This window comes from Aquarana catesbeiana, linkage group LG06, assembly GCF_042186555.1.
Source record: "Aquarana catesbeiana isolate 2022-GZ linkage group LG06, ASM4218655v1, whole genome shotgun sequence".
Lineage (NCBI taxonomy): Eukaryota > Metazoa > Chordata > Amphibia > Anura > Ranidae > Aquarana > Aquarana catesbeiana.
The window spans coordinates 133,105,303-133,122,416 of NC_133329.1; the positions used below are offsets into that span (position 1 = coordinate 133,105,303).

The following is a 17,114-nucleotide window of genomic DNA, read 5'->3' on the forward strand; positions in this document are numbered from 1 at the left end:
GGAGATCAACACTACTGCAAACGTTTCAGATAATTTAGTAAAGCATCCCGCTTCATTAGAGCGGCAGCGGGAGTGGTAATTATTTACAGTCTTCCTTATATGTAACGTGCATTTTCATTCGTGTCTTTTGTGACAGGATCGTTTATACATCAGAAGCATATTGGCCATCTATTTTAGCCATTCGTTATTCTTTAAACAGTGTCCGCATACATTCATTTTCTGTTAAAAAAAAAAACTTCTGATTTTAAGTAATCATGTCATTTCATTATCCTGTGCAATTACCATTTTCAGCACTAGTAAAGAGGATGCAAACTAATACAGAAAAGTAGTACTCTTTATTTACCTTTTCAAATATTACATGCACTCAAAAAGTAAACTCTTTATTTAAAACATATCAATAATCTTGTCAATATGAAGCAGGCAAAACATTTACTGAAAAACAAATACTTTGAAAAGCCTTTACAAAAATACATTGCACAGTCCTATTTTGCATCTTTAAAAATAAATTAGTGTTTTGTTTCCTTTGAGAAGAAGAAAAAAAAAAAGTTTCCCTTTACATCCCTCCCAGGATTTACATAATTTATTTGAATTAGATAAATTTCAGTACATTGTATGTATAGGCAATTGCATTCTCAGGGGTCTTGACTGTTGTACAATACATATATATAAACTTTTAAAATAAAATCACTCTGCAGAAGTCTCTAGCTACCGAGAGATTAAAGAATAATTCCACCTGATAAACGTATTGATAGAAGATGGAATAGGGCAAGGTTAGAGCCCCCACTGGGTCTGAGAACCCAGCTCTGAATTCTCCTGAGATTTCTACCAATATAACAATCTAGAAACCACTAGAGGGCATAAAACACAGACGACCTGTATCACACCTTCTAGTGGTTTCTCTACACCACAAAACTGGAGGCCAGGGACAATGACAGCTCAGAAGAAAAGTCAGTCTGTCAGCAACACGTTTGAGAGGGGAGTGCCTTACGTGGTCTTAGACATCAGTGTAAAAAAAAAAAAAAAAAAAAAGCCAGCTGGGAGATCAAACTTTGTCCTACTCCACTAGAAATAGAAATCCATTATAGGTAGAGTAGTATTTTACTTTAGCTTAGTGTTTCCAGAGTGTTGTAACTATACAAGATGTAGCTGAAAACTGAGGCTCTGAACTTATAAAACATTTCTATAAATATATACATAAAAATATATTTGACATTTGTTGTTTGGCTAGCTTTCAAAATAATTTAAAATACACGCACATAAGTAAAATAAATCTACAGGAGGCAGACATGCCAACTTTCCCTAGAGAAAATTGAAAAAAACAAGCATATATTGCTGGGGGTTGTAAAGTAAAAGAAGAATATTCAGAGTGCTCCTTCCCCTTTTCCAGTAAATAAACATGAACCATATCCATCAATTTTACCAACATGTTTGTAAAGCTGGAACAAAAGAAAACTCCAGTGTTCGTACCAGTTATTTTAGTCTTTGTCTAATTCAACAGTTGGAATATAAGTGGTTGCTGTGGGCAACTCCTTTACTTGTTTTTTGCGCCGGTTTTATAGAATACCATTATTGAATACACTGTGCAAGGACATTGATTAAGATTTACCAGTCCTAGGAAGAAAGCTTAAGTGCTTTTTTTCTATACTAGTTACTTTTAAAGAAGAACTGAAAGAAAGTAGCACAAAAGTAAATGAACTGTGTACATTGTGGCTTGCTTGCTGTAAGACACAGTCTAAAACGACTGTTTAATTTTGCTAAATGCAATGTAGTAGTACATGCAGAATATGGTGCCGAGTGTTAGCCCTTTATGCGTATGGTTTCTGTGTTCACAAAAAGGTTCACTCTGAAGCCACCCACAGCAAGCACGCCCAAAGACAATGAAAGCACAGTCCAATGACCTGTGTTAATGTGACCTTACAATTAAAGTGTACTTTGGCAGGAGGCAAGTTTAAAGTAGTAATATACTCAACTTCATGTTCATAACATTCTGCTGAAAAGTTTCCATCCTGGTACACTTCCACATACTGGAGGCAGCTCTTTGTCCAGCGGCTCGCTCCTCTCTCTGAGCATTGAAGCCAAAAGCATCACAAAGACAACCATGAAACTGGCATTCCCAGAGAAGACTTCATCAATGGCAGCCTGCATGATCCTCCCATGAAATAGCCCCTTAACAGCTGAATACATGCAAAATGGGGGTAGCAATAAATGAAAACATTCTACCCACCTCAATTCTACAGACTGCATACTTTTTTTTTTTTGGTAAATGAAAATGGAAAATTAAGAAACATCCAACACACTTTGGTTAGTTCTATACTACTCTATTCTACAGCAGCCCTTGGCAAACATTTTTCTGTTCTTTTTTTTGTAATAAAGATGAATGACTAGGAACTTTCCATATTATGTAAATGTTATTGGAAACAAGTGCTATTCTGCCCATGACAGCCAGACTGTCGCTCTTATTTTCAGCATAGGTAAAAAAAAAAAAAAAAAAAAAAAAAAGAAAAAAATCTTGCTGCCATGGGCAATAGTCCCCCTTTCTATCACACACGGCTCATTGTTGCCCTTACCTAATGAAATTAGTGAGCTTAACCTATGTCAGAGCCTGAAAAATCATGCATTTGAATTTTGCAGCAGAGATTTGGCTTTTACTACAGATCTGCAGCATACTATCATTAAATGTACCTTTTAAACTTTGGCTCCCAAAGAATGTGTTAGGTCTACTGCTTACTGGACTTTCAATCCTGAGCGATATGCATGCAGCATTTTGTCAAACTGGCAACATCTAAGTATATCAAATTGTTTTCCAATTTTGGCATTAAAAAGGGATCCTGAAGAAACATCCCTCCTTCTTGTGTTCCGGACTTATTCCAGTGTTCCAGGTTTGAAGTATATACACAAATAAAAAAAAATATATATACACAGGAGGACAAGTGTTCTGCCTTTACTTCACTGGGGTTCCATGAGCTCGAAAACGATAAAGACAAGTGTAATCTGCATTACCCCAATTGGACAGGATTCGTAGCTCCACAATTTGAAAAGGCTTCTCATTTTCTACCTAAAGAACAAAAACAGGAACAATCATACACAGAAAGTTGTAAAAAAAAAAAAAAATTAAATGAATATGTTTAGTCTCTGAGCAAAGACAAAGCTAAAGACTTGCCAAAACCTAAATACCTAATAGCTCACCAACTATATACCTTGGCTTACACATGGCAAGTTGGAAGGTGCTAAAGGACACATTTCCATGCACAATACTTAATCTGACATCTTACTAGTTCACTGTAAGAACAAACTTGAAGCATGTAGCAAGGATAAACCAATGTTTATGCTATATTAAAGACCAGTTGTTAGGGTTTACTATATTATGTAACAGCTGATTGGTTGCTGCGAGTACATATTTTGCTGCGAGTACATATTGCTTTAATAAATTCACATTCGTATCAAGAAATTTTGAAAATTTAAAATGAGTTTTAATAACAACATTTTCTTGATTTTATAAAAATGAATGTATGGAGTACAGGGATGCGCAATTCATATCGCCCGGCACATGCAGTTCCGGGCACGTCTCTTTTTTCACATTTAGACCTGGAGCAGGCAAGCCTCAGGGTTTACCACCGCTTTTTAGAGCAGACGGTCGGCTCCCTTGTAAACGCAATCCTAGCGGCCAACTAGCCGCTGACTTGGGTTTACAAGCAGTGGAAGGGGATGTCCACCCATCTCTCACCACCTTCATTGAGCTATCCCATCCCAGTGGGACAACCCGATCGACCAGCCGGCTTTGTTCGTCTATAATATAGGGAGCTGGAAGCAATGACCTTCTATCACTTTTGGTTTACCCAGATGTAAATGGCACCATTTTTAAAAATAAACGAATTTGCTCAAACTGATCTTGGTGTGATCAAATACTTTTAAGGGCAGAGGGATCTAGACCCCAGATCTCTCCATGAAGAGTACCTGTCTCAAGCCTATTGCTGTCACAAGGGAGGTTTACATTCCTTGTGACAGCAATAAAAGTGTTAAAAAAAAAATTAAAAGCAACAGGGTGAAAATAATAAAAACATTATTTTTTAAAGTGCCCCTGTCCCCCTGCACGACGATAATCCCAAAAAAATAAAAATTAAAAATCGGTTATATGAATAATTACAAGTGGATAAATCAATGAATACATCAATAGGACAGCTGCACAAACCGATACAAAAACAGTTGAAACTAAATGTGTTGCGCTATCCAAAAGTGCATAAACCAACTAAATGTGACATAAGTAATTGATGCCACAATTCATATAAACATAAATAAATATTCAATATATAAATCCATCAGGTGAATAAATAAATTCATATATAGTCCCCGACAGATGTGAAAACTCATTAGACTTCTGTTGTGAATAGTCCCAGCAAAGTGCTGATAAATATCACCGTGCTCTAATGTGCTCCAAATAGAAAAGGCGGCGTGAAATTTCTAGTGCATCCAGACTGCACCATGGTGCAATCCACCAAAAAGGGACAATAAATTACCAGAGATTTTAGATCTCTAAAAGGTCTAACAGCGCTTATGGGAAGGAAAAAACCCTCCACGGATGGATGGGTGGATGTTCTACTTCAATTAGCTGTGGACCACCCATTCAGCAAACCTCAAAAACACCAGCTCACACCACAGGGACGGTTAAAACATTTCAATAAGGTTTGGCCCAACTAATCATACAAAAAAAAAAAAAAAAGGGATAACCTATTTTTAAAAAAAAGGTAAACTACTCACATAGTAAGAGATCCAACAAGCATATCGTAAACCAACATTGAGCGCCACTGCGGGTGTGATAATGTTACAGCTAAATGTTGTCCAACATGTTTTGTTAGAAAAGACGCCACCGGGGCACCAGAGCCCGATGCTCCATGTTGGTTTACAATACGCCTGTTACTTCTCTTTCTATGGAAGTAGTTTTACCTTTTCTAAATAAATCGGTTTTTAAATACTACACAATGAGCTATCCCCCTTCCTTTTTTTTTTTTTTGTTTTTATGTATGACTACCTGGGCGAAACCAAATTTTTGGCTGGTCAGCATGCGCTTGTACTGAGCACCCAAGTGCACCAAAGTGCACCAAAGTTTTTCTCTTCTCACTGGGGCCAGCACCTCATTTACTCAGGCTGCAGATGCGCTTCTACTGAGTGTTAACAGAGCCCGACATTTCCCTTTTCCTGACGAGCGCACAAACAGTGCTCATCACACTGCAAAGGTCTATCCCCTCCCTGCTAGTCCCCGGGTGCGATGCTGGAGACAAGCACAGAGGTGAGTAGAAGATAAACAGGGCAATGTTAAAAACATTAAAAAGTTTAAGTCCCCTTCGTTTTTAAAAGCCCCATCCATTCCTGAAAGCACCTCTGCCCAATAAACAGCAAACCTTCATATTTTCAATCTTGGCAAAGCCATTTCAAGGTTTAAAAAAAAAAAAAAAAAAAAAAAAAAAAAAAGGGACATACATCTACTGAAAATCCCTAGTGATAAAACACAGTCCCATTCAGTGGTATTATAACTGAAGGAGACAATTTTCATTTCTATTAAAATGATAAAATGAAAGCCATACATTCTTTACATAAATTATGGCTTTTTATGTAAAAATTTGACCAATATAACCACTTGCCTACTGGGCACTTTTAAACCCCTTCCTGCCCATGCCAATTTTTAGCTTTCAGCGCTGTCACACTTTGAATGACAATTGCGTGGTCATGCTACACTGTATCCATATGAAAGGTTTTTTCTTCACACAAATAGAGCGTTTGGTGGTATTTAATCACACTGGGTTTTTTATTTTTTGCTAAATGAAAAAAGGCAGCAAAATTTTATAACAAACTTTTTTTCAAAATCGTCAAACTGGTAATTTTTCTTCTTCACTGATGTGCACTGATGGAGCTGCAGTGATGGGCATATGAGGAGGAGGCATTGATGGGGCTACACTGATAATCAGGACACTGATAATCAGATCCCCAATTATCAGTGTAGATGTCCCTTTCACACAAGCTGGTTACTGGCTCTCTTCTCATGTTGTCAGCTTCATAAAAGGACAAGGACACAGCTATCGCAGAGCGCTGGAGGAAGCCATCTGAGTCCCTCCCAGAACTGACTGACTGTAGCCATCATTCGGCTATAGCGTGATTTGGAAGTGGATAAATACGGTTTTGGTTCAAATTATTTTTTTATGAGGACAATTAAATTGTCATCTCAATTTGGGCGAGTAGTTTCTTAAAAGATTTCTATGTCCCTGGGAGTAGTAAATATTTTGAGAGAGTTATACATTTTTGCAAAGATACTAAAAAGTGTAAAAAGACAAAAAAACAAAAAAAAAAACAACACCTGTTGTGCTAGAAGCTATATCACTCGGGCAATCCAAGTGGTGGGCTACTAAGCCATTTACATTTTTGGCAATACGAGTCAACTGAGACAACTTCCAGAAGGTGATGATGTTTCTGAACATGCAAATACAGCGTATGTGGCTTCTCCCTATAATGACTGGTACATCAGACGTTTTATTGCATACAAACAATACAGTTTGCATTTAAAATATCCAGGGATTTTCATATTATACCAGCACTCAATAGAACAGCAAAATAACAGATACAGTGCCTTGAAAAAGTATTCATACCCCTTGAAACTTTCCACATTTTGTCATGTTACGGTCAAAAATGTAAATGCATTTTATTGGGAATTTATGTGATAGACCAACACAAAGTGGCACATAATTGTAAATAAATAATAAAACAAATATGTGAAAAGCGTGGCGTGCATTTGTATTCAGCCCCCTTTACTCCGATACCCCTAACTAAAATCTAGTGGAACCAATTGCCTTCAGAAGTCACCTAATTAGTAAATAGAGTCCACCTGTGTGTAATTTAATCTCAGTATAAATACAGCTGTTCTGTGAAGCCCTCAGAGTTTTGTTAGAGAACCTTAGTGAACAAACAGCATCATGAAGGCCAAGGAACAAACCAGACAGGTCAGGGATAAAGTTGTGGAGAAGTTTAAAGCAGGGTTAGGTTATAAATAAAATATCCCAAGCTTTGAACATCTCATGGAGCACTGTTCAATCCATCATCCGAAAATGGAGAGTATGGCACAACTGCAAACCTACCAAGACATGGCCGTCCACCTAAACTGATAGGCCGGGCAAGGAGAGCATTCAATCAGAAGAAGCAGCCAAGAGGCCCATGGTAACTCTGGAGGAGCTTGCAGAGATCCACAGCTCAGGTGGGAGAATCTGTCTACAGGACAATTATTAGTCGTGCACTCCACAAATCTGGCCTTTATGGAAGAGTGGCAAGAAGAAAGCCATTGTTGAAAGAAAGCGATAAGCCCCGTTCGTGAGAAGCCATGTAGGGGGGCACAGCAAATATGTGGTAGAAGGTGCTCTGGGGTCAGATGAGACCAGATTTTGGCCTCAAAGCAAAAACGCTGTGTGCGGCAAAAAAAAAAAAGGAACACTGCACATCACCCTGAACATGCCATCCCCACCGGGAAACATTGTGGTGACAGCATCATGTTGTGGGGATGCTTTTCTTCAGTAGGGACAGGGAAGCTGGTCAGAATTGATGGGAGGATGGATGGAGGCAAATACAGGGCAATCTTAGAAGAAAACCTGTTAAGAGTCTGCAAAAGACTTGACTGGGGCAGAGGTTCATCTTCCAGCAGGAAAATTACCCTAAACATCCAACCAGAGCTACAATGGAATGGTTTAGATCAGGGGTCTTCAAACTACAGCCCTCCAGTTGTTCTGGAACTACAATTCCCATCATGCCTAATCATGTCTGTGAATGTCAGGGTTTTACAATGCCTCATGGGACGTGTAGTTCCGCAACAGCTGGAGGGCTGTAGGTTGAAGATTCCTGGTTTAGATCAAAGCATATTCATGTGTTAGAATGGCCCAGTCAAAGTCCAGATCTAAAACCAATTGAGAATCTGTGGCAAGACTTAAAAATGTACACAGAGCTTGAGCTATTTTTCAAAGAAGAATGGGCAAAAATTTCACTCTCTAGATGTGGAAAGCTGGTAGAGACATCCCCAAAAAGACTTGCAGCTGTAATTGCAGTGAAAGGTGGTTCTACAAAGTATTGACTCAGGGGGGCTGACTACAAATGCACGCCGCTCTTTTCAGACTTTTGTAAAAAAAAAAAAAAATGTAAAACCATTTATCATTTTCCTTCCACTTCACAATTATGTGCCACTTTAGGGTAGAGTCGGGTGTCATCACTTCCGGCCGCGGCCGAGACCGGAAGTACTGGGATCTGTGCTGTTCATTTTATGCTGTATATGTAAGTTACTATGTTGTTTTGAATAAACCTGTTTTGAATACTGCACAATGGGGATACTCCTTTCTATTGCATGCCTCCACCCAACTTGCCGAACTTGAGGCCTTCCATTTGGAGATTTGCCAGACCTGTGACAATCGGAGGAGACTGATCGATTGATAGCGTTTCATCCACTTCCTGATTGCAGGCTCGACTTGACCCTAGGGGTCATTGCTAGAGGTGAGAGGCTGGGGGAAACGTGTGGCGCACCACAGAGTACGGTTATTAAGAGGAATCTGTCACCTATCATCATTTGCACTTGCACTTTTTTCGTCTATTTTTTTTGCACAAACTGTTTTATGAAGACTCACTTTGTTCACGTTGGAACTGTATTAATTAGATCGACTTGTGGCTATTTTTACAGCGTTTCTGCACTCTATGCGATTTTTGTTATTGCATTTTTCTAAATTTGTGATTTTTTTATCTTGATGCACTTTTAGACTATTTTTGGATTTATTCACCTTCATTTGGATTTGTTTATTTATTTGATGTCATTTCATTATTTTTCACTGTTATTAATCCAATGTCACTTCTTATGAATTTAATGGATGTTTAGTCACTTTATTTATGTGATTTTGCTCTTTACACATATGCACTTTACTTGAAGAATTGGATTATATTTCATCACATTTATGCACTTTGAGTTAGCGCCACATATCTCTATTTACCTTATGTGCTACTTTGTGTTGGTCTATCACATGTTATATATAACCAAAAATATAAATGTATTTTATGATGTGGAAAATTTCAAACGGTATAAATACTTTTTCAAGAAACGGTACTTTATGGGCAATGTGTCCAAAAGTAGACCCCTTTAACCACTTCAACACCAGGCACTTTCCCCCCTTCTTGCCCAAGCCAATTTTCAGCTTTCAGCGCTGTCACTTTTTAAATGACAACTGTGCGGTCATGCTACACTGTACCCAAACAATTTTTTTATCATTTTGTTCCCACAAATTTCTTTTGGTGGTATTTGATCACCTATGCGGTTTTTATTTTTTGCTAAATAAAAAGAAAGACCGAAAATTTTGAAGAAAAAAAAAAAAAAAAAAAAAAAAAAAAAGGGGGGGGGGGGGGGGGGGGTTATAAAATTTTGTAAATAAGCAAGTTTCCTCCTTCACTAATGGGCACTGATGAGGCTGCACTGATGGGCACTGATAAGGCGGCACCACTAGGCGTTACTGATAGGCATCACTGATGGCACTGGCACACAATGCTGATGGGCACTGATTGGCATATCCCCTGGTGGTCGTCCTTTGTGGGCATCCCTGGTGGTTCTGGGCAGGCATTCGCAGAGGGGCTGCACTGATAATCAGCACAGACCCCCCTGTCAGGACAGCAGCCGATTGGCTCTCCTCAACTCAAATCTGTCAGAAACGAGTGAGGAAAAGCCCATATTCGGCTCTTCCTGTTTACACTGTGATCAGCCATGATTGGACACGGCTGATCACGTGGTAAAGAGCCTCCGTCAGACTGACACACCACAACAGTAATTGCCGCACTGCGCGCCCCCTAGGGAGCGTGAACGCAGCTTATCCTGCTGGATGTCATATGGTGCTCAGTCAGGATAACAACCACTTCCCGGCCGTCATTTTGCTATAGGCTGGTTATACTTGCCTAAAGCTGGGCATAGCGTGCTAAACAAAAAAATTAATAGATTCCTCCATCCACACAAGCGAGGTAGATGGAGAAATCTCTGGTAGGGATATACTGATTAGTGGCTGCAGCCACTGAGCACCTAAAGGTTTTTCAGCATGTACCATTGATCTAACGATTGACGTCTGTCAAACGGAGGGCCACACACACACACATCAAAATTCAGCTGGTCTCTGTTGAGCCTGCTGAATTGTGATCTATGTCCTGCTTCCAACTTCCTGGTCAACGCAGTTTGAGTGCTGGCGACCGTTAACCTGTGACTGCAAATGTGCCCAATATCACAAGTCCCATCATATTGACATCACTCTTTGAATCCCGAGATGACCCTGCCACTGGACAGCATATAGAAAGTGTTCACGTCGCACAAGTAGTAATATAGTAAATTTAAAGCAAACCTAAAATCAAAAACACTTCGAAGAATGAAAGTGCATATTTTTCAATCCTGTAAGGCAGTGGTCATCAACCCTGTCCTCAGGGCCCACTAACAGGCCAGGTTTTATGTATTACCTTGGGGAGAATACTGCAATCACTGAGCAGCAAATGATATCACCTGTGATGTATTTGAGTTATCTTGCAAACCTGGCCTGTTAGTGGGCCCTGAGGACAGGGTTGATGACCACTGCTGTAAGGGATTCCTCCATCTGCGACTAGGATACATTTCTCAGATTTCAGTCACAACTTTATTACAGTTGCACTAAGTTGTGACTGAAATCTGAGAAATGTATCCTAGTCGCAGATGGAGGAATCCCTTACAGCAGTGGTCATCAACCCTGTCCTCAGGGCCCACTAACAGGCCAGGTTTGCAAGATAACTCAAATACATCACAGGTGATATCATTTGCTGCTCAGTGATTGCAGTATTCTCCCCAAGGTAATACATAAAACCTGGCCTGTTAGTGGGCCCTGAGGACAGGGTTGATGACCACTGCCTTACAGGATTGAAAAATATGCACTTTCATTCTTCGAAGTGTTTTTGATTTTAGGTTTGCTTTAAATTTACTATATTACTTCTTGTGCGACGTGAACACTTTCTATTTGCTGTCCAGTGGCAGGTTCATCTCGGGATTCAAAGAGTGATGTCAATATGATGGGACTTGTGATATTGGGCACATTTGCAGTCACAGGTTAACGGTCGCCAGCACTCAAACTGCGTTGACCAGGAAGTTGGAAGCAGGACATAGATCACAATTCAGCAGGCTCAACAGAGACCAGCTGAATTTTGATGTGTGTGTGTGGCCCTCCGTTTGACAGACGTCAATCGTTAGATCAATGGTACATGCTGAAAAACCTTTAGGTGCTCAGTGGCTGCAGCCACTAATCAGTATATCCCTACCAGAGATTTCTCCATCTACCTCGCTTGTGTGGATGGAGGAATCTATTAATTTTTTTTGTTTAGCACGCTATGCCCAGCTTTAGGCAAGTATATCTTGCTTCCTCGGGTAAGAAACATAGGAATCCTTGCAGTATGGGTTAGAAGTGCATGGGAGGGAGTTCGTATTTTGCTCAGAGTGGGGCTTTAAAGTCAGCCTTAGGACCGCCATCTTATATCTACTGGCCATTCTTCAAGTATGTTCGATTTTAGGTACAATAGTTACAGCACAAAGAACCACCTACCATCACGTAAAACGTTTGCAGAGGCTCTCCCTCTTCATCATAAATTGACTGAACCAACAGTGTCCCATCTTCCTGATACTCATCTTCCAACCCCTTTCAAGAAATAAACAAACATCCTGTGAATATGAAACAATGCACACTCCAAAGACAAATACATGAAAATAGGTTCACTTACATATACAGCAAAATCCTTGGGTGCACTTGTGATGTTTCCAGTGGGGGAGAGAGACTTGGGAATGTGTTCTATTGAGAAAGCTGTTGGGAAAATTGCCATCGATAGTCGCACAACCAGATATCCTTGAGCGCCTTTAAATGCCCAGCAGTTCCCAGGATACATGTCAGGCTGGCATAAAAAAAAATTCAGTTTAGCGCATGATCTTTAAAAATTTGGCATACCAACTACTGCAACTTCAAGTGCCATATAAAGTCTACACTAAAGTCTTGGTTTTTTTTCTCCTTTAAAAATAACAAACATGTTATACTTAGGGTCGGTTCACACATGGGCAACACGACTTTAGCGCGACTTTGTACCGCGACTTTAACGCGGCTTCAGCGCGACTTTAGCGCGACTTCAGCAAATTACGAGGCGACTTGAAGTCGCCTCCATGACAGGCGACTTCGCCTGTGGCCAATCACCTCTCTGGGAGGGAGGGGGGAGGGAGGGGTTTTCTCTGCAAAGTCGCTTGAGAGATCCGACTTGCAGGCGACTTACATTGAGTTGAATGGGTACAAGTCGCCTACAAGTCGGATAGAAGTAGTACAGGAACCTTTTCTGAAGTCGGAGCGACTTCAGTAGTGTCAATTAAGACGCTCCCATTGCCTACCATGATAATCTAAATGCAAAGCGACTTGGGGCGACTTGAGGGCGTACAAGTCGGATCCCAAGTCGCCCCAGTGTGAACCGACCCTTACCTGCTCTGTGTAATTGTTTTGCACAGAGCAGCCCAGATCCTCTTCTCGGGTCCCTCTTCTGTGCTCCTGGCCTCTCCCTCTTGTCGAGTGCCCCCACAGCAAGCAGCTTGCTATGGGGGCACTGGAGCCCCGCCCCCACTCTCTCCTCATTGGCTCACTGACTTTGATTGACAACAGTGGGAGCTAATGGTGTTTCACTGCTCTTACAGCTAATGAGTGGGGAGAGTCCGGACAGCCGAGTCTCTCGTGCAACATCGCTGGATCGAGAAGAGGGGAGCTCAGGTAAGTATCGGGGGGCTGCTGCACACAGGTTTTTTAGCAATCAATCAGAAAAACTGTTTGGATAGACAATTGGATTGACTCTACTCAAGAAGCCACAATATATTTGAGCTGCAACTCTTAAAGTAGAAGTCTCACTTCATTTTTTTTGTGTTTGTTTTCTTAGAGGACATGTAGTACTTTGTCCCATCTTCCAAGGTGCTGTCCAAAGGTTCTGCGAGGTCAGACAGGGCCCCATCCCCCCTTAGGTGTCCAAAAGCGCAGCTGAACATGGAGAAAAGTGCTGTCTATCAAAGTAGTAGTCTTCTTACTAGCTGCACTGGTAGACAGTCGTGGGGAAGGAGCACCCCCTGTGACTTCACAGCTTGCCTTGGACAGCTCTAGGAAGATGGGGCAAAGTACTACTTTCAACTTCCCATGAGGTAAATAAAACTAAATTTTTTTTTTTTTTTTTTTTTAAGTGGGAACTTTTCTTTACGCTTCTTAAATCTCTAGGCTTTCCCTGTCTAGTAATTTGTCATTCCTTTAACTCTTGTGAGATACTGTATGGTATCTATTCAAGACAAGATTGTTCACAAAGGCCCACAGTAAAGGACACAAAACTGCTTAATCAATGGGTGACCTTTTCAGCAAGCATATGTTATCACACAATATATTATGAAATATACACTCACCAGCCACTTTATCAGGTACACCTGTTCAATTTCTTGGTAACACAAATTGCTAATAAGCCAATCTCATGGCAGCAACTCAATGCATTTAGGCATCTAAATGTGGTGAAGACGACTTGCTGAAGTTCAAACCAACCATCAGAATGGGGAAGAAAGGGGGATTTAGAAGTATTTGAACGTGGCATAGTTGTTGCCAGATGGGCTGGTCTGAGTATTTCAAAAACTGCTGATCTGAGATTTTCACGCACAACTATCTCTAGGGTTTACAGAGAATGGTCCCGATAAAGAGAAAAAGTCCAGTGAGCGGCAGTGGTGTGGACGAAAACGCCTGGTTGAGGTCAGAAGAGAATGGGCAGACTGGTTCGAGATTATAGAAAGGCAACAGTAACTCAAATAACCACTAGCTAGGCAGCGGGGGACGCTGCCAGGGCTGGGGCCGATGATGTCATGGAAACGTATGACTTCAGGAGACCCCGCCCACCTAGGCAGATTACATCCATTCAAAAAACCAAGGGGAGTGAAGGAGTAAACGTGAGAAGTGTAAGTGCAGAGAGAGAAGCGAAGCCATCAGATCGGGAGTGCATACAAGGAAGAGAGAGACAGAAGGAAAACGGGTAAAACGAGAAAAGGCAGACCAAGGAGTAATGGAGGACACAGGAAAGTGTAAATAGATAAAAATGAATGGCAGCAAAAAGGAGATAAGGAAGGGGGAAGGAGGGAAGAAAAACGTATAGAAAAAAGGGGGATAGATAAAGAGAAAAGAAGAGAAACAGAGAAATAAGAAACAGAAAAAGAGACAAAGGAGAGGAAAATAAGAGAAAAATATGAGTGAAAAATTAAAAAAGAATAAAGACTACTCTGCTGTTAGGATGACATCTTTGGAGGGGTGGGAGAGCCAGTTGAGGACACACAGACTGAATCCTGCCTCTGCACTGCCAAAGGTAGGACTGTGCAGGGGAGGCAGAGAGTAAAAGGGGCTACTGTGATTACAGAGACAAAGGAGGGGGCATGACAGCAAGGGGAACTGTGATAGTTACATAGTTAGTAGTAAGGTTGAATAAAGACAACAGTCCATCCAGTTTAATCTGAGTGAGTGTGGGTGCGTGTCTACAATTGTCCCTATCCCTGTACATTGTGTCTCATTAAGATGCTCATCTATTATACGGTATTATTATTTATGTAAGGTACCCATATAGCGCCGTCAATTTACGCAGTGCTCCTCACATACATCGCACACTCACATTGGTCCCTACCCTCAAAGAGCCACAATCCAAGGTCCCAAACTCACATTCATATACTAGAGCCAATTTTGGACAGAAGCCAATTAACCTACCATCATGTCTTTGGAGTGTGGGAGGAAACCCACGCAGGCACAGGGAGAACATGCAAACTCCAGGCAGGTAGTGTCGTGGTTGGGATTCGAACCAGTGACCCTTTTTACTGCTAGGCGAGAGTGCTACCCACTACACCTCTGTGCCACTGTGGGGAGGCTGTGATTGGTAGGGGCACTGTAATGAAAAGAGAACTGCAATCATTATCACAGTGCCCCTTTACATTACAGTGTGGAGGACCGACTCAGTGATGATCCCGTCACCAACAGCCCTCGCGAACGGGCAGTTGCTGAAAAAAAAATCGGCTGCTCAGTCTAAATGGCTCGAGCCTATTTTTTGTCCCAGTCCGGGCGCCTGCTCACTGACTGCCCTACCATACTTCTCACAGACTGCCCTGCCCTACCGCTCACTGACTAGGCTGAAATACTGCTCACTGACAACTCTGACATACTGTAAAACTGATGGAAAGGGCCCTGGGATGGGGGGTTGGGGCCCTTCATGGTATTTTGCACCAGGCCCTGAAGCTTCTAGTTACGCCTTTGGTGCAACGGTCTTGTAAACAGCAGTCCAGATCCTCCTCTTCTCCGGTCTGTTGCTGGTGCTCTGGGCCCCTTCTCCCTGCCGAGTGCCCCCTGTAGCAAGCGGATTGGGGGGGGGGGGGGGGGGTTGCTGCACACAAATAATTTTTTGCCTTCATGCGTATAATGCATGAAGATAAAAACCTTCAGCACCACTATAAATAGTAATATAGTACTGTCTTCCAGCGACAGGTTGTGCGTAAAGCACTAATTTTATCATAATTTACTGCATTCCTTTAGTAGCGATTTACATTCTGAACATTCCCATAGTTCTGCGTACACTTTAAATGATCTGACCAGAATAAAAGGTTTACAGCAAAATTGCATTCTTCTTGAGATGATAAACTTATACTTGGCAAAAAAGGTTGGTCCTAAAATGTCAAATACAAAGCAAATGCGGAAATTTGTTTTAATGATAAACTGTAGAAAATGTATTTAGGACTTTGCATCATTAACTAAAACTTTACTCTGGTAGAACAATTTGAACAAATGCACTGGCTTATTTTTCTATATCTTGAGTTCTGTCTGTGTCAGTTCATGAACTAGAAAACAAATCATGGCATTCAATCAGATCGCTGATATTTTCACTGATCCTTTGTCCCTTCTGGAACAAGTGTAACAAGTATTAATTTATGCCTGCTTTGATGGCCATCACTGCTCTGGGGCTGTAGTACAAGATGTGAGAAAAGCTGGCCAAGAAATAAAGGTGGCAGTCTGATCTGATGGCATAATCTTATGCCAAATAACTGGTGTGTGTTCATATAGCCTCAGATAAGCAAAACAGATACCGCTGTCCCACTCATCTGACCACATCTTCTTCCATCTCAGGTCAGCAGGCACCCAACGGCTAATGAAACCGAGCTATGCCAAATCTTGTATTATAAAAAAATTTCAACACATATAGCCATCCAATATGTACAGTGCATTCCAAAATTTATGGACCTGGTGTCAAAAGCACTGCAGATATGTTAGAAATTCCTATCGATACAAGGGCATGTACAATTATAAATATTACTTTGTGTGTTTTTTTAATGTGCAGTTGTAAGATATTTTGCGGTTTTGAACACAATGGGTTACACATTGTGATATGCCACGCAATTGTAAACTTTTACTTGCTTAATAAAAACATAATTAAAAAAAAAAAAAAATAATGTATTTTTCCTCACCTGTATTACCACTCTAGGAGACTGAGATAAATACCACAATGGAATTCCAAACAAACTTAGGAGTGCTGTCTTTGTTCCATAGGTTTCTGAACAACGAGTACCCAAGATGCTGCCGCCTAGACAAATCAAGTCGGATTCAGAGAAAATATATGGAGGATACAAAAGTAATCTTAAAAATCGCTACCAATGTGATTAAATTGTGACTCCCGTATGGCCAGTTTTAGTTATTTCCCATTTGACACTCAGAATTTCACTATAGGTAAGAAAGCAGAACCCCAGAGTTATAACTCACTGGAACAGATTTTACTTAATACAAAATTACAAGAGGTCAGAAAACTGATCCATTAAATCAAATTGTACCTCATTTCTATAAAAGAAGTCCTCTCTGTCTGGATGAGGTGGAGATTGTTATGTCACTGCTCTGCAACTCCACCTCATCTAATCAGAGAAGGCTTTGCTTGCAATCATTCTGAAAAGGGCAAGGCGTTCTCTGAATAGTGCCTGTGCAGAGAGTGCGACTCCCTGTGCTTATATGTAACACTGCAAAAAATAAATTAAAAAAGCCAGACCTGAA

The 17,114-nt window shown here is 40.9% G+C and overlaps 1 protein-coding gene across 6 annotated transcripts in view; it reads right to left on the reverse strand.

Moving 5' to 3' along the window:
• Window positions 1-316: 316 nt before the first annotated feature.
• Window positions 317-17,114, reverse strand: part of SUN1 (Sad1 and UNC84 domain containing 1) — a 135,800-nt gene continuing 119,002 nt past the window's right edge. For all 6 annotated transcript variants that reach the window (XM_073636841.1, XM_073636842.1, XM_073636844.1 and 3 more), the window contains 4 exons: window positions 16,541-16,656; window positions 11,779-11,946; window positions 11,600-11,696; window positions 317-3,051 (listed from right to left, as the gene is read on the reverse strand). In XM_073636841.1, the coding sequence (XP_073492942.1) occupies window positions 2,942-3,051; window positions 11,600-11,696; window positions 11,779-11,946; window positions 16,541-16,656 (491 nt within the window). In that variant the 3' untranslated portion in view covers window positions 317-2,941. The remainder of the gene's footprint in view (window positions 3,052-11,599; window positions 11,697-11,778; window positions 11,947-16,540; window positions 16,657-17,114) is intronic.